The sequence below is a fragment of the Amblyomma maculatum genome, chromosome 4 (assembly GCF_055883805.1).
Source record: "Amblyomma maculatum isolate TAMU_Amacu chromosome 4, ASM5588380v1, whole genome shotgun sequence".
Classification (NCBI taxonomy): domain Eukaryota; kingdom Metazoa; phylum Arthropoda; class Arachnida; order Ixodida; family Ixodidae; genus Amblyomma; species Amblyomma maculatum.
This window is the reverse complement of record NC_139347.1, coordinates 86,173,425-86,198,209: the sequence shown is the minus strand read 5'-3', so window position 1 is coordinate 86,198,209 and position 24,785 is coordinate 86,173,425. Positions and strand designations below refer to the sequence as shown.

At 46.0% G+C, this 24,785-nt stretch overlaps 1 protein-coding gene across 1 annotated transcript in view; it reads right to left on the bottom strand.

Moving 5' to 3' along the window:
- Positions 1 to 13,630: 13,630 nt before the first annotated feature.
- The window catches only part of LOC146191566 (sushi, von Willebrand factor type A, EGF and pentraxin domain-containing protein 1-like), a 78,436-nt gene continuing 67,281 nt past the window's right edge, over positions 13,631 to 24,785 (bottom strand). Inside the window, exons 14-19 of the mRNA XM_084602073.1 lie at positions 22,741 to 23,036; positions 20,019 to 20,232; positions 19,184 to 19,345; positions 17,711 to 17,872; positions 16,925 to 17,086; positions 13,631 to 13,744 (exon numbers count right to left, since the gene is read on the bottom strand). Of these exons, the coding sequence (XP_084458199.1) occupies positions 13,740 to 13,744; positions 16,925 to 17,086; positions 17,711 to 17,872; positions 19,184 to 19,345; positions 20,019 to 20,232; positions 22,741 to 23,036 (1,001 nt within the window). The 3' untranslated portion in view covers positions 13,631 to 13,739. The remainder of the gene's footprint in view (positions 13,745 to 16,924; positions 17,087 to 17,710; positions 17,873 to 19,183; positions 19,346 to 20,018; positions 20,233 to 22,740; positions 23,037 to 24,785) is intronic.

The window sequence follows — 24,785 nt, the reverse complement described above, 5'->3', positions numbered from 1 at the left end:
ACCTCGAAATGCTTCCCAAGGACTTACAACGTTGCCTGGCAAGAGTTGATCTTGCCACTATGGATAGCGCAGGGTGAGTGACTTTGGCCGTCCAAGTTTTGTGGTCAAATGAAAAACTCTAGCAATTATCCTAACTCTCCTGTAGTATTTGTGGAAAACGATAAAATTTTGAAGAAAGGACATAGCCCATGCTCTAAACAATCCGACGAGTGTTCCCTTTTCATATCCATTATGCCGTCTAGGGTATAAGTTTCTTAATAGGTACGAAAGCTTAGAAATGCTGTACATTTATTAGCGTTCACAGCAACTATTTGTGAGGGCTGTTTGTGTGTGACATCTATAACTTCCGTTTTTTCTATCATATTTTATGTTGCTGTAACGATGTCAAATTTCATGCATCTCTTATCTTCTGTTCGAAGCCACTACCAACCTCTGCTTATATATTACAGGTGCAGGAATGTATTTGAAATGAACTCATTCTCTGCACTCCTTTATATTTTATTATTTGATTTTCCTTTAAGGTACGGCAGCGATTTTTCTTCTTCTTGTTGTTCTTGCCACAACCAGCAGATTGTTTAAGGCGCCTGTAACATATGTACATTCCTGCCTTAATTATTTAGGCGCAGTTTTCATAACGATGAAGTTATGAAATTCACTCATACGTGCGGCTGGTAGAGGACAGTACTAATTGTAGTTTACTTGACGCGATATTTGTGCTAGAGTGGACGTAATTTGCCTGGTTATGGCGATGTGTTTGCGTGCGAGGACCGTTGAAGGCAGTGAGGAGCACCTACGTATGCTATTCCGATGACACTACAAGAAACTGCGTGATCTCTCGAGCCACCTAAAAAGGCTGCCTATAGCCTGAACTTGAGACCAAATTAATTTAAATAGATAGATAGGGATGAGGATGGAAGGCAAGGATTTTAACCAGAAAGGCCTCCGGTTGGCTACCCTACATTGGGGAAAAGGGATAAGGGGATTAAAGAGGGGAAGAGAAAAGGGACGTGGAGCACAGTCAGAGTTTGTCACACAAGCCGGTGGCTGTTAGGTAACTAAACAGTGCCTTGCATGCCTTGAAGGCGGTTGACTGTCGTGGCCACGGACCAATATATGATCTCATCCACCTTTAAAGGGCGAGGATCGAGGTGGTCCAGCGCACAAAGCAGCTTATGTCTTTCGCTCACACATGCAGGGCATTCAAATAAGAGATGCTCGTTTATGATGTAACGAACGAGCTGCTATACATAGAGAATTTGAAACTCATATTTAGAGTATTAAATAGATAAGATTTTCTTTTCAAACCAAGTAAGTGCTTCCCCATTTATTAATTTCCCGTTGGTGTCTACAGTGTTTAATTTGGGAAAGCAGCAGAAGAAAATAGTACTTTTTGTTCCTTTCTTCTGCATCCCCTCTCATTGAATTTACGACGTTTCTTGTTCCTTTACTTGTTTTGTTTCATTCCTGCTCTGCCTTATTTGGATAGTCTGAATAACACCCTGTTTACACGCCGCCCGAATGTATATGAACGTCGTCGGCATTGTCTCCCGCACAGAACGTCGACGGTCGCCTGCGTAGCCTACTCCTCCCGCTGGCAAGTGACGCGCATGGCTCGACGTCTGGCTCGAGCTGTAAGGGAGGGGCAGCTAAGTTCAGAGTAAGAAAACATTGCATGCAGATATATTCGCATCCTTAACATATATTGTACACATATGCAAGTACGAGGAACACCCAGAAGTAAGGAGTCTGCTCGTAGCTCGCAACTCTGTGGTTTTGTAGCGGTAGTGTTTAAGTGCAGGCGCCATGCGCCGTGCACTGGTGTGTGACTTTTATAGACATAAGCGATGTCCTTTTCACATTGTCATACCAAGAACTTCCGTTTTTCCCTGTAGGCAAATTTAAATATTGGTCTCATGGATGGTGCAAATGACACTGGATGTCCTTTGTGGGGCTCTGGATTCTTATTTCAGTAAACGATACCTCGCTATCCATGCTGGAAGCAGCATACTCATGACTAGGGAGGAGACCTGTCTGCTAAATGCAACCTGTCTATGGATGTATGATTAGAAGCACCTCTATTGTAGAGGGATGGTGATAACTTCTACATAGACATGAAGGCATAGCATGTTAAATGTATTTGTATTAATTGCCAGTTTTTTCTTCCTGCATGTAAACTACTCACTTGCCCAATCGCTTCTTGAAGATGAGCCTACCATTGCTGCTCCTAAACATCCATGAATCTGGGATTCCTGTGGCATGGCTTAGGTCGCACGGATAAATGAACGAATGTTATGGGACATCCCTTTTGCGACTTGGGGTTGGTGGGCGCCATCAGGCATGGCGTTATGTTCTTTTTATAATTCTATATTCAATCTGTCAAACGTTAAAGTACTACATAGAGTTCCTCGCGTGTCTTTAAATACAAAATCTGCTGACTTCTACGCTGCACTACAGTGTCTAGAATATGCTGGCTAGTGTGTCGTGTGGCGGCAGTTTTGCCATAGAAAGGGGTGGCGCCATTTTCAATGGCTTCCACCAGCCGCCTGTTGAGGGCGCTGCACACAGTGTGTGCGCTGAGGCATTGTCATCGTTGTAAATTAGCACACATTTGGTATAAAAGGTTTTTTATTTCACTAAATATTTGTTTGCCTAAATATAGAATTTTATGATTTCTCGCTATAATAGGGAACGGGCTTGTCAGCCTCTGTCCTCAGAATACAATCTCGTTAAGCAGACACTTTCTTTTAACAGGCGATAGGACCAATATGACGATATCGCTTGTGCAGCTGGCACTGCCGTGTGCGTGCGTGCGTAATTTCGTTGGTGCATATGTCATTTCTCTGATCCGTGTATTACGTAATATGCGTTAATAATGCCGCATCGCAAGAACGTCCGGGTAAAATTGTCTTGTACAGAATGGGCATGTTTAATATAAATGTGCTGGAGTGTATCTCTATCAAGCAGGGAAATGTGCCCTTGTTCACGGCCCTGGTTGACGCTGCACGACTTGTAGATTGGGTACAGACATTAAACAGGCAAATGGAAGACGCATACATACTTAAGGACTCCCTCGCCATTTGATTTAGAGCGCTTCGAACAACGTTCTGGCAGACGCACACACTCTTAAAGCCGTTGTGAAAACCTTCCGCACACGCAATGTCAGCAGCGCCTCATTGCGGCAGCCGCTGGCAGTCATTGCTTTTAGTGCCACCTCGGTGCTTTCGGTCGGCACACTAGGCGATATTTTTTAGACACTGTAGTGGCACCTAGTTTCTGGAACCTTAACTTGTATCTGTTGATTACTCACCCATTCCCGTGTAGAAAGAAATTGTCCTTTTTCTTCGTCCGTTTGAAGCCTCTAAGCTGCTCACACGGACAGCGACATGGAAGGGTGAAACGGCAACCGAACACATCGAGACCCTTGCACACCATGTTGAACCCTCGCAGCCAGCAAAAATCACGAGCATATCTCATGGCAGGTGTTGGTCGGCTGGTGACATGACTGGACACTAATTGGTCGTATGTTTCCTAGAAGGAAATTGCACAGCGCAATACGCGATTCTAAAACGAGCATTAATGCATCTGCCGTTTCTTCACGTGGCGATTGCATAATAGTCTATCATGTTAAAGGCCGCATCAATCTCATTGATCATAGGTGAACATTTCTCTTCCATTGCAAATACATAGACATCATTTTCGCTATTTCTAAAGTTTACATGGCTTCAGCGATATTGGCAGTTCCTCCGTCGCCATTTAGATGGATACTGCTATATTCTGCAGTAAAATATGCTCGGTTGTTTCTATAAATTTACCACGACTGCTTCGTAATTTGATGCGTTTTCTGTCCAGAATCAGGCTCTGCTTTTGTTCCGCTGAAGTAATGCAGTTCTCATCATCTGCTTTGTTGACCATGTCGACGAGTGCCACCTAGCAGTGCCATATAGAACCTTTAAAATTAGATCTTAGGATTCTTGCGTCAATGGCCAATTGAAATCACCTGACAGCAAACACAACCAAAAGGAAAACGACATTATGCTACGTTTGAAATCGAATGGCGCGTGCAGATCTCAATCTCTGTTTAGCAGATAGAAAAATCGAGGTCGTACCGCCTGCTAAGTGTGTCACTGTTGTCTTGAACGAGCAGCTCAAAAGGGACATATAAATTGAGAATATATGCGCATAAATGGACAGAGTTAATTGCACCTCATGTCGCCAAAGACTCGGTACTTGCGAGAAGAGAGAAAATATTAATTTACAGTGCATATATATCGCCAGGCGTAAGGGTCAGTCCCCAAACGAAATCAAATGAAAACACTGCTGGCTTAATAACAAACGATTAAGTTAACTGCGAATGTAGGACAGTGTGCTCATTCGCGTGCCCGCATCATAATGTTCAATGTCATGAAATTCCCACAGTTATTTTCATTCAAACTAATTTATGTGTATAAATATGGTTTTTCAACTGTCTTATTTGTTGTGTCTGGTTTCAACCTCTTTCATTCTATTCCAGCCTGCAATACACGGCGCCAAACCACACGGTGCATGTCATTCTGTTGCACTAGATGTCGCTAACATAATTAGACACGTTACCCTAATATTCTTCAAAATAACGTAATACTTGAAGAGACTTGAAGAAATATATTAATCACAATTATTCCCATCTGTGAATCTACATGGAAAGAGCATCGATTAGAATAAATATTTAAGTTTTGTACACTGATTTTAAATGATGTGAGCGTTGATGATTGCTAATGAATTTTTTAAACTAGGTATCATTGTTGAATGTGCTCGTCGAGTTTATCCAGTGATAGAAGAGTAGTAATTTCATAGAACTCGGTTAGATGCAGGTACTTAAGTAGTGGCTCCATTTCTTCTTTGTTTGCGAGTGCGCTCTTCCACTGCTGTTGTGATCAGCAGCCCCAGCAGGGGGCGCAAGGGGCTTTCAAGCTGCATCAAATATGGCAGCTTTTTGACTTGCGTCCTCCCTCCTTGTAACTTCGAGAAAGTTTGTAAAAGGCTTCTTTCAATAAATGGCGGCACGAAATAATGGATTAGCGAGTAAATTAGTCGCACAGTGCACGCATGCGACCTAGAATCCGAAAGTATAGTAGCCACACAGAGGGGCCATTAATCCTGTCTCGTCAAGCCCTTAAAGGCGGAGCTTAAGTGTGCCCCCAACTTTTGAGCCCGCGGGTCTTCTTCGTAGGGCAAGACCCCACGATTGTTGCCATACTGGGGCATTAGAAAAAAAAAAAACGCGGACGACATAACCGCTAACATTATACGTTCCCGCGTTGATAAAGTGACAGCCACTCACTAGGGCTCATGCGGCCCCGGTAGTCCTGAAAGAGGGCACTATTCTGGCAAGTCTGGCACAGCTTTCTCGTTTACCTCTTCTTCAAGGGAAGTTTGAGAGTCTTTTCAGACGACGACAGTTATCGCTCGGGGTTGCATCGATGGGGCACAAAAATGCCGTGGCACCCTCAAATTGCTCCGTACACCCATTGCACCAAAATTGAACCATTGCTAACACTATACCGTAGCTTTGGAGAGGATCCAGGCTGGGGCCTGTGCCAACAAGCTTTAAACTGCGGCACCTCCTCTGCTGGTAAGCTCCGTGCCCTGACAAGTGTTTATCAGCAAGCCACATTTTAGTGGCTGGTTCCTCACGTAAGTACCATCAGTGCAAGCGGCTCGCACTGTCAGGGTTGATTAGCAGCAGTTCAGGATTCCCAAATGCTCGGGAACTGCGAGCATGCTCGCCACACTTAACGGAGAGCTCACAGCACAAAACTCCGCGCCATTACTCATGGGCTCTATCAGCTAGCCGCGTGCAAGTGGCCGGGTCCTCACGTGAGACGACCAAAGAAGGCAACCCACACTGCCAAGAGTGAGTGGAAGCAGTTTAGCAATTCCCTATACTCCGGAGCTGCGAGCGCGGTCACCACACTGCACGGTGAGCCAGAGGCGGCCGGCGGTGCGGTCTTCGTTGCCTCGGAATTTTTCCTGTGTGCCGACAGCACCCAGAACAGGCAGCAATTAAAGGTCTCGACGATGACACTTTGACGTCGCAGCCTTCGGAGGACCTGCCAAGGCAAATGCTGTTACCCCTTCCACTCGCCCCCTTTGAACATACTCCCCGGTCAATCTGGGCAGCTACGCTTCTGGCGGCGAGTGGAAGCCCGCCGCCTCCCATGCATAAAAGGGTTACTATAAGTACGCCATTGTCGGGTGCTATGGCAAGCAGTGACGGAGGCATATATTACTGCGCCGATGGCTGAAAGAGCGATTCTTGAGTTAATACGCCATCCTAGCAATCGTCATCGAAGGTTCTTGAGTTCACGCGCCTATCGGACGACCAGAACTGGTTCCTGCGTCATTTTGATCCCTGGGGATTGAAATACCGGCGCAATGAACCACGTTCTCTCCCGATATAAATTGCTCAGCAGCCAGAAACGACTATACGACGTTCGAGTTCAACGTTCTAACCTCTTCAAATGTTTCGTCATGCTTGCTGACTCGTCGCAGCTGCATAACGGCCGAGCTCATCGACGAGTACGCGTCTCTGGAAGACGGGAGCAGCGTTGAGATGCTCCTGAGGACGTCGGGCGAGACGCGCCTCAGCGACTTCCTCCTCTGGCAGACCAGCCACGCGTGCCTTCACTTCGAGCCCAAAATGCTTCCCGAGATCACCTTCGGTGACTATCTACGAGCCCTGATTGTATTTCAAGTGCGGTACTGGCAGCTCAAGGTGAGTCGCAGTCGCATAGCTTTCGAGATGTGGAGCGTTACTTCCGCGTTTCCTACGCGTTGATTTCCGGCACAGCGCCACGCTAAATCCACTTGTCAATCTTCTGCAAACGTTTGTGATGCCGCCGAAGACGCACAGAGGGGATCAGGGCCAGTCCTGCCCGAATACGGCGCACGGATATCTACTCCCGAGTGAAACTACGGGGGAAAAGGAACAAAGACGAAGGAATTAGAGCGTATGTTCGCTGGCGGAAATTTCTTGAAAAGATGGGACAGGAATATATGTGGGGTAAGAGGGGAAGGTGGCGGGTTGTCTGATGTGTCAAGGTCACATTATATCTACGTGAATGTTATGCTTATCCTGGGCATGACCGCAAATGCAGTGTATAAGCACGAAACAGGGGTATTGTGTGCACAGCTGTTGAATGGCTTGTGTAATTTGGAATGCTCGCTGAACAGCCTGAGCTGTTTAAGGCGGTCAGGGAGCACGTGTGAATATGAACAGTACTGAAAGTAGGTGCGAGAGGAAGGGAAGCAATTGCAGCATATATTGCTTGAAGCTCCAAGGAAAGGGAGATGCACGTACGTTTCGCAGGAATTAGGATGACGATGGGAGGGAATGTAGACTGCATTAACTCCGTCCTTTGCTGTGTGCGATGCATTGGTGCATATTATGCACCCTGCAGGTTGTTCGAGGCGGATATCGCCGGCGAAGCAGGGGAGCGATTGTCTGTGACCTGACAGTATGACCATAGAGGAACTCTGTAACTTGACGAAGATTAAGACACATTTTGCGTGCTATGTTTCTCTAACGGTGGTCGATGATTTCAGTAACTGTATTGAGCTGGGCGCACCCTTGCGGAATGGGTATAGATGTAAGACGAGGGAGGCAAGCTATGGCATGAATAGCCTCACGGTTGATTACTTCACTGTCAGCAGGTGAGGCGACGAAATTGTGTCTGGTACACTATCCGGGTCTGGAGGATGGAGCGCGCAAGCTGACGGACAGTATTAGAACGCCCTCCGCCAGAGCGCGTAACTATGCAGTGAATCATTTAGTGAATCAGACCGGGCTTGGCAAGAGCCGATTTATGGGTCGCGTTTAGCCGCGGGGTCCCGGTCCCAGTTGCATAAATAAGACCAAGAACAGGAACACTTTCTGCTTGAGAAATTTTATAATTATCTACCGTAAAAGTGAAAGAAGCTGCTTTCAGTACGCCACATTTGTTCCTAATGTGAATTAACCGTGATTTATTACACCACCCAGGGGAGGGAGCTATGGTACCAAAGCATCCTGCGCGGGATGGAGCACTGGCCGCTGCACAGTTGGATCTCGATGACAGGGCTAGGATTTCGTCGGCACACGAAAGAACACGTTTAGAAGGCATGTTCTCAAGGGTCCGGACAAGATAAGTAAAAAGGACCACGTTAAAAAATGTGGGAGCAAGTAGCGAGGACCTGGGGCACTCGACGGCTGAAGGTGAACTGACCAAAAGGTTTCCCGTGGGCACGCACACTGAAGGTTCTGTTCGTTAAAAAGGAGTGAATTTAAAGAAGAAACCGATGCTAGAGCTCATGACCCTGAAAGGTGCCATGAATTACAGAGTGAATAATGTTGTCATACGCCTTTGCGATGTCCATAGTGATCACGGTACGAAGCAGATGACTCCAAGCAGAATGGTAGAGTACGTCGGCAGCCAAAAACAGCAAGACCGTCTTTTGCTTGAATTTTAAAGTCGGAATTAGATTAGAGATTTTAGATAGCGACCGTACGATTTCAACCACCATGACAAGCGAGCTGTGAGAATGCGTATGCTGTCTTAAGCACCCTCAGTAACTCATCTGTCTCTCTTTCAGGCAGCCGGAAGTCGCAGCCCTTTTCCTCTCGCATCAGATGGCACTCCTGTCAAACGGTCTGTGCAGCAGCTCTCCTTTCTCAAGACCGTCGAAACGGAAAGAATTCGTCATCTTCAGAGGCTGGCACACTTGTGAGCCAACAAGAGGCCTGCTCATTTTTCCTTTGCAGTTTCCAAGTGAATTTAAAAGTGCATTATCAGTGACTAAGGTTCTGCTCCGTTAACGGCGAGTGACAGAGCTAATTTTCAAAGTACAAAAGTGAATTATGTAGAAAATAAAAAAAAAAGCATGAGCGGATATGGTTTTATTAGGTAACTTTGTGGCAGGATGAGCAGATGCCCGATAATCTTAACTCCATCGCTGCTGAGTGGATTCGAAACGTCGCAACTCGGAGAGAAAGCTCAGACTTTGCACGAGGAATGATGTGCTGTTGCTTTACCACCACTTCATTAAATGGCGCCTACTTACTGAAGATGAGGCCCTCAGTACAGGGGTATCGCCGCATTTTTTACTAAGAATTGGAGTGGCGGTATATTGGTCTGCTTGAGTTAACTTCTCCCCCTCCTTCTTTTATTATTCAGAAATGCTGTGGAAAAACAAATTCTTGTTGCCTGCAAGGTTTCTTTGAATACAAAAGCATTACTTGCACCGCTACTTAAGTTGAGGACAACGCAGAGGGCTATGGAAAGAAAAATGGTACGGATGACGTTAAGAAATAGGAAACGTACAGAGTAGGTCAGATAAATAACTCAAGTCACTGACATTCTAGTGGAAATTAAGAAGAAATGGGCATGGGAAGGACATGTAGCGCGAAGAGAGGGTTAGCGATGGTCGCTTAGGGTAACAAACTGGATTCCAAGGGAAGGAAAGCGTAGCAGGGGGCGGCCGAAAGTTAGGTGGGCAGATGAGGTTAAGAAGTTCGCAGGGGTCAAGTGGATGCAGCTTGCACAGGACCAGGTTAATTGGAGGAATATGGGAGAGGCCTTGGCCCTGCTTTGGGTATAGTCAGGCTGATGATGATGATGATGATGATGATGATGATGATGATGATGATGATGATGATGGCTTCCACCATTCACGAAAATCGGTCCCACGTCGTCGTAACGCTCTATGGTACCGATAAAGGTGGCGGCGAGTGGAACGATCAGAAAATGGGGTAATTCAATAAAATAAACTGGTCGGCATGGGATTCGTAAGTTGGTCACTCTGCGTGTCAGACGGTCATGCAACCCATTTGCCATGGAGTGTAGTTGGCTGAAGCGTATTAGAGGGGCACCGAGGGAGCACGTTGTATATAGTAATGCACTACATATACATTCCAGCCACCATGATGAGTACCGAGGGATGAACACTGATGTTACAATCATAATCGTTGATTGCAACCGGGCGGTGCTGTGGTTGTGCATATGAAGTGATTGATGGTAGCAGGTCTCGACGCACTTCACCACTGCGTTAAATAAACAAAAAACTTGGAATGCACTTCGACTACGTGTTGTTACAGGCTACGTAAACTTGGAAACTCGCTTAGTCTTGTGGCGACAAGGCCCGAATATCGCCGGCCTGTCAAACACAATGTAAGAAAGGCCTTTAATTATTGAGTCATTGGAAACCTTTGCAGCGACATTGCGGCCACACAAAAAGGTATCGCGCTAAACCCTTTGCTGAAGCGAACAAAAGGAGCACGGACAGGGAGACCCTTCTTGTAAAGGACTTAGCGCGTGGAAACGACCAACTAGGTCCAGTTCTCGCTCTCATTCTCGCGCATTTTAGCAAGCAAGAAGTCTTGACAGTATTTACAGAATTTTTTTTTTTGGCGCTATATTAGTACCATCGGCGGCCGACCACACGAAATAGGTGAATCGTGTTGGCCATAGAGCGGATTAATTAAATTCCTAATTGTTAAATTGTAACAATTAGACTCAGGCTTCAGGTTGTAATATGCGACTTCCAGCTGATCGATAACAATAAATTCAGCAGTATTTGTACTTCGAAAACGGATTCTGCTTGTCGCTGCTTTGCAGAGAATTTCAGCACTTCTGGTAGGTCAGTTTGAAACTGCGCAGCCAGATCCTCAAGCAAGTTTCAATTAAAAGCGCATGATTCACGAGTCACGTGATTCGAGCTTTCCGAACGGTTAGGGTGGGGCAGTTAGAACCATAGTCAGGGAGAGTGGCGAATGGCCATGCTGTGGGGAGAGAAGACGTGCCTGTAACTCTCACACCATGGCTGCATTTCAGAGAGTACCTGCGTATGTAGGAAATTCCCGCGATATTCACACAACCGGCAGTGGATTTGACGAGAGGTAAATACCTTTGCAGGTGGACATTTATTATTTTTTTTTTTTAGGGAAAGAAGGGTGCAGCAGTTATCTCACTTCTTAGAGGACACCTTGACGAAGGCACTGCCTCAACGTCACTTTGAGGAAAAGTATGACGAAGAAAGTGGTGAAGGAATAGAGACAGAAGCCACTACTACGATGGCTCTCTTTCTCTCTCCCTCCCTCAGTTTTCACTTCCTGCACATTTTCCGTCCTCTGTCTCATGCTGGCTTACCTGAATGACACAGTAACAGCATTTTCTACTCCTATAGTCAGTTATTACTGCTTAAGCAGTAATACTACACACACAGTATTTGCGTATAAACGTTGTGTATGAAGCTTGTGTGTAAGTCATTGTGTGCAAAGTTTGACGTATAGAGCTATTCGAGTGCATGCTAGTTGACGAGAGATAGCGCGGGGAAGGAAGGACGTACTGGGAGACTCCAGCCGCCACGGATTTTCAAATGTGTCAAGTGAAAAATCAGAATTTCTCATCAGCATTTCTTGTCACAGCGAGAGATGTATATAAGACGTCAACTTGAAATACGCACTGTATCCGATGAATAGATGGATGGACAATAGAAGCATTCCCTTTGAAATGGAGTGATAGTTAGCGCCTCCATACAGTGTGTGTGTGTTCAGAGTTGTCTGTGAGCCTCCTCTCAAGGCAAATGATGGACACGAAATTGCGACGATGCCCCCTTAAGATGCAAAGAAGGAAAAGAAAAAAAATTGCAATTCAGGAAGAGATTTTCGGTGACTCGAGCTAGTTAATGCAAACGCATGTGGTTATTCGTTCTGCAGACTAGAAAACAGCAAGATAAGGCCGAAAGAAATCTGTTTCCGCTATGCTGGCTATAAACAGAAAATATTTCATGTTCGCTGTAGTTTCTGCCGCTGCATCAGTGCTGTAGCTTGAGTAACATTGAGTAGGTGCTGGACCGCCAAGGAAAATAATTTTACTACCTGAATCACCTACGCCACAACGGGCTTCAACTAATTTAAAATAAATAATGATACAATAAAAAGACAGCATAGAAGAAAAAAGAAAACAAAAAACAAAAAATGATGATTAGTGCTATGGGAAACTGACGATCATCGGTATAAAAAATTACAAGGGTTCAACGCTGCTGAACCAAATATTGAGCGAAAGCATTAGCTGCGGGTGACCGAGCGTTCTTCTTCTTCTCCTTTTCTTCTTCCTCAGCCCACATATAAAGCCCCGCTTTAACCAAGCCTTAGTGGCCTGTAGGGGTAACGTGAATGCCAGGGTCCTAGCAGGTTGATTCTGACATAACCGTCCCATGTGAAACGAGAGACCCAAGTTGGCAGCTCCTGCCGACCGCTTGAGTTGGTAGCCCAGCTCTCACCTTAGTATCACGTGGGGTGTGACATCACAGCGTCACGTGGGTAAGACGTGGCTACCGGCCACGCTACGCTGAAGGCTCGAAACCTAAGGTAGTATTGCTTTCGCAATAATAAATCCGTTTGAACTCGTTCTGCCGCGAGATGTGGGATCGAATTCCAGCCACGGCAGCAGCTTTTCGATGGAGGCGAGAAGCAAAGCGCCCGTTTGCTGTGCGATGTGAGAGAACGTTAAAGGACCCAAGGTGGTTTAAATTTCCGGAGCCCTCCACAGCGGCGTCTATCGTAGCTTGAGTTGCTTTAGGATGTTAAACCCCATAAACCAAACCAAACCGAACCTTCCGCCGCGGATCTCGCGTAGCTCCTGCCTGTCACGCTGACATTGCGCAAGCACACTCAAACCGTCCCCTTCTCAAGAGTCTGGTGGGAGCACTGACGGTCTCTTCTCTTAAACGGTCATCAGATTCTGGTGGCCCCGGGCAGGCAGTTGCAGTGAGCGCTAAGCTTTGAAGAAGAGAACTTCTGTCGAAAGCAAAAACTTGTCGACTTTCTGCAGCGAGAGACAGCCCCATCTTACTCCTTCCTTCACAGTTACCACCAAATGCTAATGCACTTACTACAGTCGCGGACCCTTCCATCCCCTGATATTAGGTCTCGCCAGGCTCTAAATCTCCACCAACCCCACCTGCAATCTCTGCAACCACCCCACTGTTATACCCTCGCCCACATGTTATTCCAATGTCCGGCGGATACACTCTGTGGGTTCTGGAGCCCCTCGCCATCTTGGAGGAATGAGACCCTGCTACGCTCTATGGATCCGGCCCGGGAGGAAACCGCCACGTACAGGGCTGGCGACGTCAGTGGCCGCAATATAATAAACGTTGGAATGTAGTGGGGCCTTGCTGAGCGCAGTGGCCTCCATGCCCTATAGCTGCTCTGCCCAAATAAAAGTTTTTACCACTACTAGTGCTTACCGTCCCCGAGCTACTCAGACTATGATGCAGACCCTAGTGGAGGGTGCCGGATAGTTTCGGTTTACACCTCTATCAAAGAGCAGCCGCCACGGCCGGGATTCAACCTAACTTTTCTACATGTCTACATAAAAAACAAACAATTGAAATTGGCTTCCGAATTAGTGTTAGAGCACCCCAGCTACTGCAGCGGGTAAAGCAGCTAGACATTTTGAAAAATATGGATGATGTTTGCGTTTACTGCCGTTAAGTTTCGCGACTTACAAACATAGCGGAAGTGTAGGTGTTTCTGTTTTCCAATTTACAGAAAATTCATTTTTTTGGTAATTTCAGAACATTAATAGTGTGTAAAAGAAGGCGCTTCACCAAATGCATCCAATCAGGATTATTTATTCCCCTGAAATGAGTCTTCACAGTCGAATCCATGCTGTCGTATGACGCGATCTCCGTTATACTGAAAAGGGTTCCGAACACAGCAGTCAACCTGCAAAGACAAAGAAGGGCACAAAAAATCGATGTGCGTGATATGTGGTGTTGTGTGCGTTACCATGGGAGTCGACCTGGCGGTCGCCTCTGCTGTGCACAGCTTCAGTTAGCTCTTTTGACAATGGAATTCGCGCGCGCGCGCAAACACACACACACACACACACACACACACACACACACACACACACACACACACACACACACACACACACACACACACACACACACACACACACACACACACACACACACACACACACACACACACACACACACACACACACACACACACACACACACACACACACACACACACACACACACACACACACACACACACACACACACACACACACACACACACACACACACACACACACACACACACACACACACACACACACACACACACACACACACACACACACACACACACACACACACACACACACACACACACACACACACACACACACACACACACACACACACACACACACACACACACACACACACACACACACACACACACACACACACACACACACACACACACACACACACACACACACACACACACACACACACACACACACACACACACACACACACACACACACACACACACACACACACACACACACACACACACACACACACACACACACACACACACACACACACACACACACACACACACACACACACACACACACACACACACACACACACACACACACACACACACACACACACACACACACACACACACACACACACACACACACACACACACACACACACACACACACACACACACACACACACACACACACACACACACACACACACACACACACACACACACACACACACACACACACACACACACACACACACACACACACACACACACACACACACACACACACACACACACACACACACACACACACACACATTCCCAGTAAGCTTTGCAGCCTGATTCAGTAGTCTCAGTCTTGAAAGAGTGGCAGCAGTTTAACCACAGTTACAGTTATATCCCGGGAATGGCTAGACAAAGTTTTGCAGGGTAAACTTTTTATTGTCCATTGTAACTGCTGCTTTACCGTTCGATTTACTTCGTTTACTGTTCAATGTCGTACTTGCTGACATGTACAAATTCCCTTTCATGAACAGCGGTAATAGCAACAAGGTCGTCATTGACAGCAAGCATACAATCAGAGCCGAATGATAGCGGTCAAAGGCAAAGGATCAAGGGTCAAGATCAAATTGTCAGGGTCAAACGTCATGACAGGATGGTGAACATCGCCATTGTTGAATCGTTGTGCCCATGGTATACTCCTAGTTATGCATACTTTAAGATGAAGTGATTCGGTTGCTATCGTGGCTTACCAAGGTCAGTCAAGGTCAAGGATTGCATCGACGCGAAGTTCGACCTTGGTATCTTGTAGAGCTAGCGCTCTTAAACAGCGTCAGGAAGAACCTTTACCGCTTTTGCGGCTTGTTTCCTAGTGCGTATTCTTTCTTACGCTTCGAAGTGACTGCTTAACATCCAAGACTTATTGCTACAATACGTGTTGTCGACATGTACGGATGTGTCTCGTGCCGGTCGGTTGAAGCTAGAGTGCACTAGAATATGAACTTCAAGCATAGAAGGGCCCCTATTGCCTGTCTCGGTTCCTGCTCGGATATTTATATGAGAGCCAATCTCTTATTCGCCAGTCACCGGATCGCGATTCTTCGACGTCGCTGTTGACGTAGTCGGCATGTAGGCCTATCCGGCCACTTGCCAGCTGTAATGGGTAGATAGCAGAACGAAGCGCCATTGTATGTGTGGGAGAAGGAAGAATAGAGATGGTGTTTCTTGCCGTGTTTCGGAAGGAATGCCCCTTTTCCTATAAACCAGCACCATTTTGCCTCTAATATTGACGTATTAAATGCAAAAATAAAGACGCTGTAAAAAAGGATGTTAGAATGGCGCTTGTAATGTGTCTTCTCCTTAGGAAGCGTCAAGTTTGGGCCCACAAACGATACCATTAAAAGCCTCGAACACACTCAACATTGTGATGAATATGCCCTTGATTCAACTGCACACAGCTATATTCAATACTAGTAAGCACTATAAAGTGCCATATTGTTACGAGAAGATGAAGATGAAGTGTTTTCCTCCCTTGGGGGAGGGGGGGGGGGGCAGATGACGAAGAAGTGGAACTGCTTGGTGGTGCAGCTCGCTGCTATGCCAGTTGCGGCTGCATTGTAATTCATTTCAATACATGAAGTCTTCATGCAACAATATTTTGATGTAACTGGTTTCGTTTAAAAAGAAATTTATTATTAAGTTACTACTCCCATCTCTATATGTTGACTTTCTACTTGCATGTACGCTAAACCTGCCCTTTTTGTGTTTTGTGACGTCATCTAAGTGTAATGTGGAGAGGAGAAGGGAAAGTGGCCAATAAGACTCAGTGAGAGTAGTCTAATGGGGCGTACCGAAAAGAAAGTGGAGTCCACAGCCTTTAAACATTATAAGGTACGCGTCTGTGCGCGTGTGTGTGTGTGTGTGTGTGTGTGTGTGTGTGTGTGTGTGTGTGTGTGTGTGTGTGTGTGTGCGTGTGTGCGTGTGTGTGTGTGTGTGTGTGTGTGTGCGTGTGTGTGTGTGTGTGTGTGTGTGTGCGTGTGTGCGTGTGTGTGTGTGTGTGTGTGTGTGTGAGAGAGAGAGAGAGAGAGAGAGAGAAGAAAAAAGGGCGCACGAACGAAAACAATGATTTATGTGCGACGTTTCGGCCGGGGCCCGGCCTTCGTCAAGAAATGCGAAAAGCAGCAGCCTAGGCTGCTTTTCGCACTTCGCATTTCGTAGGCTGCTTTTCGCATTCCTTGACAAATGCCGGGCCCCGGCCGAAACGTCGCAAATAAACCATAGTTTACGTTCGTGCGCCCTTACCTCTTCTTACAGATATTTCCGGTTCCCGAAAGAATTTTTTGAAACAATATATATATATATATATATATATATATATATATATATATATATATATATATATATATATATATATATATATATATATATATATATATATATTGTAGCAGGCTTACAATACCACTTTCTTTTAGAATTCTTCAAGTTTCCTTCCAACACGTTGTCTAGGCTGTGCTGATACACAGTTTTTCACCTTACCAACGCATTCGAAGCTTGAATTGGATCCCTCGTGCAGGGTGGTCGTGGGAGCAGGGCATTCGGCACAAGATTTCTGGCCGCTGAGCTCCTGGTAGGTGCCCACTTTGCAGGGAATGCATGGCTCTAGCCCGGTGTCGGAGAACGAGCCTGGAGCGCAGTATCCTGCGAGGAAAGCATGTCGGAGGGAAATAAAACTTTACTCTGAAATGAAGGAGCTGGTGAGGCGAGAACAGAAATGAAAGACAGCAGGAGCTATCTGCGATCATTAAAACGCCTCAGCCGTGCAACATTATTAAGCGGATTGAGAAGATAATACGAATTCGGCTTCACTCGGTTATAATAAAAAGACCCACTGCAAGCATTTGTCGTTCCATCGCCCCAGTAAAATTTTATTCACTCTAAAACAAACGTACATTGAATTTCCTATGTAAGTAACATTTCTGGACTAGTGAGGCTCTTCTGACTTTCCGTCACTGGGTAAGGTTAAAGGTGTAGCCAACGCTCGCATATGATGCTGACGTGAGTGAATAAGTGTCATTTAATGTAAGTAAAGCGTAAAAATAGGAAAAAGCTCATTTTGAAAACGGCTGTAGAGCATGCCACATATGTAATTTAGAATATGTAAAGTTGTTCGGGTGTTAATCTTAAGGATGGGATTAATAGCCTCATTGAGGACACGACTTTAACTGAAAGAATATCTCAGGCAGCGCCCAAAACAGGGTTGGAATGAAGATTCAATATTCGTGAGGTTCAGGTGCGAGCAAATGGAACTGAGTTGGCACTGACTCTTGCAGTCGATCACTCGAGAACTCCCAAAAGCCTCAGTCGTGGAACCCGCTGGGCATCGCTTGCAGCGAGTCTGCTGTCGCTCGTCCTGGTACGTCCCCAGGGGACACGCCCGGCACGTCTCCAGACCGTTCTTGGAGAAGGTACCTGGAGAACAAACCACTGCGCAGCGGAAAAAAATTGTGGAGTAGCATAAGTGAAACGGAACTGTAAGTTGAACTAATCCAAACTAGCTCGAAAAGCGGGTCGCGTTTCATCCTTCCTAACCATAATAGCGCCACTGATACTAATCGAACGAAAATAAAGTTTCTAAAACGGGAAAATGTAGTATGGGAAATTTCAACTTCATTTGACTCTAGCATCAATGTCTCTCGGCTTTATTTCGCAAGGTCTATAACCTTATCATTTGCAATAGGGCTGTATATGTTCGTGCCTAGAAGTCGGTGAAATACGCAAATGTCAGTTCTCGTGATGTTCGGACTCATGTTGGGCTGTCTCCTGCGTCCGCTTAAATTTGTCTACCCGCACAGTTATACGCGTGCATAGAGAAATCTACCGTTGCTCTCTACTTGTGCTTGTTTCGCGCACAGATGCACCTGTGCTGGCACTGAACATTGTAAAATTTGATAGCACCCGTAGCGCTGAAATACAAATGTGCCTCAGAGGAAGCCTGCTAGACCAGGCTGGGTCAAACACTCACATGGTAAATATTTGGGGGACATTAAGCTTTGCCTTTAAGGACATGGCACGAAAACCTTATTGGCTCCATCTGCAGCTACTCCTTGCTGATTTGCTTTTGCGTACGTGCACTTTTCTACTTGTCCAATCAATTCCATGTTAATTTCAGCCTCTGTTGCCTAACTCACACACCCATTATGTTACAGTCTTAAGATGTCAAGTCATATGAAAGGTCACTCATGCACACATAAAGCCCACTATGAAGCCCACTATGAAGCAAGTCGTACGAATGTGTCTGCGTGACCTAGGTACCTTGCTTGATACGATATCCAAGGGCCCCGAACAGGTCGATACCCATCTCACCATTCCATATATGAATGCGCTACTCAACTTGGTAGCTCATTTCAGCTCGACCATGTCATCTGGCCTCGTGACGTCTCACAATTCGCCACCTGATCGTGCCCGTCCATGACACCTGCCATCAGCAACTTGCCAGAGCCACGGTCGTGATCTTCGGAGGTTGTGAGCCTTCAAACTCGACGCCCACACCGTTAGACATATTTTTTCCGACATGAAGTTACTAACGCTGTCACGTTAACCACATTTGCAACCTGAAACTAAAACCAAGTGCTTAATCTGGAGCTGCAGTTTGCAACAGCCCGCTCCGCTTCTGTTCTCTTTTATCTACAACAGGCTGTAAGTCATGCGCCTGCTTTCACAGCTTGCTCAGTTGCGCTGTTACCAAGTCCTCCTTGATGGACGAAAAGAGTAGGGCGGGAGGGTATAGCTGCTTACTCTGGCAGTCGTCAACGCTGGTGCTTTTGGGAGCCGCGGTGGCAGCGCCCTGAGGACACGGTTTGCAAGACACGGTGCCTTCCTGGTCCTGGTAGCTGCCCATGGGACACGGTGAACACACACCCAGACTTCGGTCGTGGAACGTTCCTCTGGGACACTTGGCTATGTACGGGAAATTTGGAAAAGGTATGAATCTAGGTATTAATTACAAAAATTACAGAAAAAAAAAACAGATTAAGAGTCAAAATAGATGCCGATAGGAACTCGAAAGCGTCTAAAAGCAGCAATAACCGATTATGTTCGCTAGAGTTAGGCAAAAATGAGGGGATATACTCGTAACTAATGTATCCGTACGCCATAAAAGTGCACTCTATAAAAAAAAATGTAAATCGAAAAAAATCTCAAGCGGAACTACCCTGTAACAATATATTAAATTTTGTAGTACATTCACATCTAAAGGCTAATCAAGCCGACTATAAGGCATTGCACCTTAGCTTAACTTTGAGACGTGCGTAGGTATCTGAGTGCTTGGAGGCTGATGCGTTTCTCCCGCATCACGCATTTGACGCAGCTTAAGTTTGGCTACCTGCACAATATGTCATGGGCACTGGTAATGGTCCAAGAAGACAAAAGCACACTAAGAATTTCTCAGAATGTAAATATAGGAGGGGGACGAGGTGAATTAAAAATATAAAAACATCATGATAACAACAGTTGAAACATGCCGTATTTAGCTTTCAACCTGCTGTGTTTGGGGGCATTCATATCCTGCAATGGCATATAGTGAGAAGACATTAGCCCAACCACCGCTTCCTGATGAGAAGGGCGAACTTACCACATCCTTGTCCGCTTATTGTCTCCCCTTCCGCGCAGACGATGACCAGGTCTTCGGCAGAAGACTCGATGAGGTCCATCAGCACGGTAGTGTTCTCTTCACCGTTCAGTTGCTCAAGGACGGACGGTGAGATCTCGCCTATGCTGTTCACAATTTCGTCCATGGCAGCAGCCAACTCCTCCGTGTCGTTGCCGATGGCAGCGGTTCCATTAGCCTACGACCAGGCACCCACACATTACTCGCTGGTGGAGTCGCTTGTTCCTCGACTGTCTAATACATATGGAGAGAGCCAACAGCCGCTGACACGAAAGAAAACATAGTAGATTTTCTTGGTGTTAATGAATGTGAATTAATAATGTAATATTAAAGAAAATAGGTTACAGAGCAAGGGGAAAATTAAGGGGGCGCTCAAGCTCCGCCTTGAGGGTATGACGCGACAGGGACCTGTGTACATTTGAGGTGCATGTTGTGAACCTTGGTTCTGAATTAAGCATTCGACGTAGACGCACACTTTGCACTACATAAACCGCTTTCAAGCTTACAACGCGGGGCGCCATCTGTCTTGGCAACAGCGTATCAAGTGTCGATTAGTTCGAGTGGTTGCCGTATGCTGGCGCAAATTTTTTTTAAATGTTTTTTGTTTAATTCAAGTGTACGCCGACAGGAACGGCGACGAAGGGGCCTTTTCGAACGAACCAGCTTTATAGGCTATTGCGAAAATATCAACCACATGCCGCCGCAGGGATCGAAACCTACGACTTCTGAACTCCGCGTCCGGTGCTGTTACGAACTCAGCTAGTCGAATGCTGCCAATATTCTGATTTCTTAGGCGTTTACGTTGCATGTAACCTGTCCTCGAGAATGTCCACCAGCACCACCCTCATCGTACTCAGCGGCGGACGTGGAACTTCCTTATTTACCACGAGTGTCGAGTGAAACGTGATCTGAGACAAAGCTGTGAGCAGTGCGATAACCCTGGCTCTCTAACAAAAAGAATTCCTTATTCTTTTCTTCTTAGTGACCATTGGCTTCATATATAGACATCTCATAACGAGTCCTTCATTTCCCTAAATTTGCGTGCTGATCACCCTAACGAGGGCCTTGAATCTGGCAGCCTTGTCATTCGTGTGCTTCTCACGAGGTCCCGTTTCACATGACACTTGCGGTAACGTTGGACGATCGGCATTCACCGCTATGGACGAAGGGGGCCAATGGCAAACGTTCTATGGATAGGATACATGCAGCATAAATACCCAACAAAGTAGAAGACTGAACAGCCGTTGCCGTAGCTCAATTGGGAAGCAAAATTCGGGGATCGTGGTTTCTAATCCCACCGGAGGTAGGTGATCGTTTCTACTTTCTAAGCAATTATCCCCATGATTGTATTATTATTATTTAATATTGATCAACACTAAAAATATCTGTTTTCTTTTGTGGCACTGGCCGTTGGCTTGTTGCATGTATCACACAATAAGTCCCTCATTTTCCCGACGTTTTTTATCGACTACTTAATGTCCGATAAATGCCGTAAGTGCTCTGTGCAAACGAGCTATGGCTGAGACGTTCCTGTGAAATTCGCATCCGGAGAGCTGGAAAATCTAGGAGCAAAACTTTGCTGCCTTACGTAGATGCCTCAAATGGCGTTTACTTGGATAAGCCGCAGTCGGTGTATTTGAGTTACCTTCCTGAAACATTAACTGAAATAGCACGGAAGAATATGAACAGTCCTCTATAGGTCCACAACATGTGTGTGTGTGTGTGGAGCGATTTTCAGAATACTCAATTTAACGGTAATAATCATGCGCGATCAGTCCTCGCAATATACAGGGAAAGCCGAACGAAGAGGGTCGACATGATGCTCAAAGTAACAACCTCCAACTGGTTCATATAGAACTGTACTGACGTCAAAGATTGGCTCACCCCCGACCACTTGCTAGGAGGTCTTTGTGATCAACAGGTTTTTGCATGTATGGGCTGTTGGGCACTTTCTGACGTCGCGACACACTTCTTGCTCTTCACGATTTAAACTTGAAAGAAACTGAGAAGTTACATTTCTGTCATTTTTTTTTTTTTTGGCTGTTACAAACCCAGTGTGGCATTGGGACGTTAAACGAAACCATACCACACTCTATCTATAGTGATTTTAAGGTGAGCCCCTAAACCTTCAAAATGCAGTTAAATTATAGTAAATTTGTGGAGAAATTTTGAAGCTCTAAGCAGGGGTGGCATATTGATTTAAGCAGCTGCTTCATACGTTGAAAGTGGAGGGAATTCGATCCTCAGCGCCACCGGGTACTCATCGACAGCGGGTACAATCTTTCTATTGATCTGGTGCTGGTTAAATCGGTCTTTGACTGCACCTCGAGCACAGCGAAACACTTTGGGTCGCGGTGTTCTTTAGCCAAGCTGCGGCCTAATAATTTACTATCATCAAACTGATACCATGATATGGCGGTTTTGGCGGATGCTTGCGAGTAATTAATCATTTATTTCAAACCACTTTTCCAGTGCGTTACTGACTGTGGTAGTCACATATCACAGTAAACTATGGGCGTTGTCGGGGAATGCCAACTCCATATGCGCGACTATAGATAATGCAAGCACTATTACGCACTCCACGCAATTCGCAAACACGGCAAAAACCTGCCACTCAAACACCGAGAACTGTGACAATAAATCATTTGGCGTCGCGCTGGGTCGCCAATAACGCCGCAGCACTTACGCCGAGTTCTAAAACGACTTCGGCGTCCAATCCAGCTGTGAAGGCGGAGCTGAGCCCTGTACTCCTCTTTGCACGTCTCATTCCGGGCACCTCCTTTGCCATATCTCCGCATCTGACGTTCACATGCTTTAACTGGCAGTCGTTCCCGTCTTGGCACACGGTCAACCTTGTCCGGACGTAGTCGAAGTTGACTTGGAATGACCTCTTGATAATGTTCTGGACCTCGGGGTCACGGCAGTCACCCGCGTAATAAAATGCGTGGTACTTCTTTCTGGCCTCCGTCGGTGACGACCTCGCTGGAGCGGGAAAGAAACGTAAGCCGTGAGAAAAGAATGAACGAATTCTGCAGACAGCATGGGGAAAAATTTAGCGGAACTGTAATTCAAATCGTCTTGACCGTTGCAAGGTTTCGAAGGTATACCTATAGTGCGGCGCGTTGGAGGAACAGCTTCAAAGGTCATAGTTGCGCGTAAGTCTGCAAGACAAGAACTAGCGTTTGATAGTACGTTGCGCTGTCTTCCGTGCGCTCATTAGTGGTCTTATGACATTGCTAAGCATATCATAATTTATCGGTATCACAGGTGTTATAGTAATCCATAACTTAATTACAGTAACACACTGTCAGACCGAAATTCCAGCTACCGAAACTCATCACACGTTTTAGCATGCACATAGTGATGTGAACTCGAGCGGTGTCAGAAGGTGAATGAAACTTATTAAGGATTTGTGGATTGAAGATCAGCCTCGGCGTCATCCCCTTTAAATAGTGGCAGGCCGCAAACAGACTGTTAATGAACTCTTGAACGAAGAAAGCCATATTGTAGAGTATCCAATAGCGAGGATGCTTGAAATCGGAAATAGCGCGCAGTCTAAGAGAGAGTTTTCACCGTAGGTATAAGAAAATGCTGCCCTTTTTTGCTCGGTGCCTATCCAGCACGGTGCAAAACGCTCAAAGTGAAACTATCCTTGCTAATCGCTTCGAAACATGAGGAAGCAGTGCGTTGCCAGTGCCCGTTAAAGAGCTCCAGTAGGTCGAAATTTCCGGAGCCTTCCACTACGGCGTCTTTAATAGCCTGAGTTGCTTTGGGACATATAAATACCACAAACCAAACGAGACCAACCAAACCAAATTCCTGTTTTATGTGTGGCTGGTGAAAAGGGTTGGATTCACCGGTATGGGCTCTGAACAAGAGGCAGCGTCCAAACGCTGCGTGGAATAATATTAAAACAAAAACGCTACTATAGGCGTTCAAGAATATCTGCATGGTTTTCTGTGGTGCGGAATGCTTGGCTGACCTTCTTGAACCGAAGTTAGTCATGTTGCAGTCACGTTATGCTGACCACTTGCCAGTTTTCGTTGTTCATTGTGTGGTAAGCTATCTTGAGAACTTCCCGCGTAGGTGGCGCAGTGGTAAGGGTGCTCGACTTTTGTACCCAAGGATGCAGGATCGAATCACGGCCTTGGCGGTTGCTTTTTGATGGAGACGAAAAGCCAGGCGTCCGTGTCCCGTGCGATGTCAGTGCCCGTTAAAGGGCAGTTCTGGAGGTTTTTTCACATTCGAATATTCTGGTAAAAATTTTACTGTAGGTTTTCCTCTTCACCCTGGCGCATTCTAGAAAACTTGGGCGTCATGCAAAAATTCATTAACACGCAACTTTGCAACACGATTTTAAAATGTGCAGACTTCGTGCCTTCATTTTACCCTTTTCTGTGGGCAACACTGTGCTTGTGACGTCACAAACATTATACCCGCTTTACTGTACACTCCCGGCGGGATCATTACATTTCAAGGCCTGTATTAGGCTACTTAATTAAGACTGCGATTTGGGCGAGTTAGTATCGATTCATGGTAAAAACAGCGCGGGAAAACGAGCCAAAGCGCTTGTGTTGTGTCTTTCTTCGTCTCGTTTGCCCACGCTGTTTTCACCATGTATTAGGCTACCGCAGACATTTTACGTAGTGCTTCATGATTTTCGTACTTTATTTTCACCATCCAACGCGTTTGCGAGTGTTTTTTCAATACTGTATGGGACGTCACCGTTTC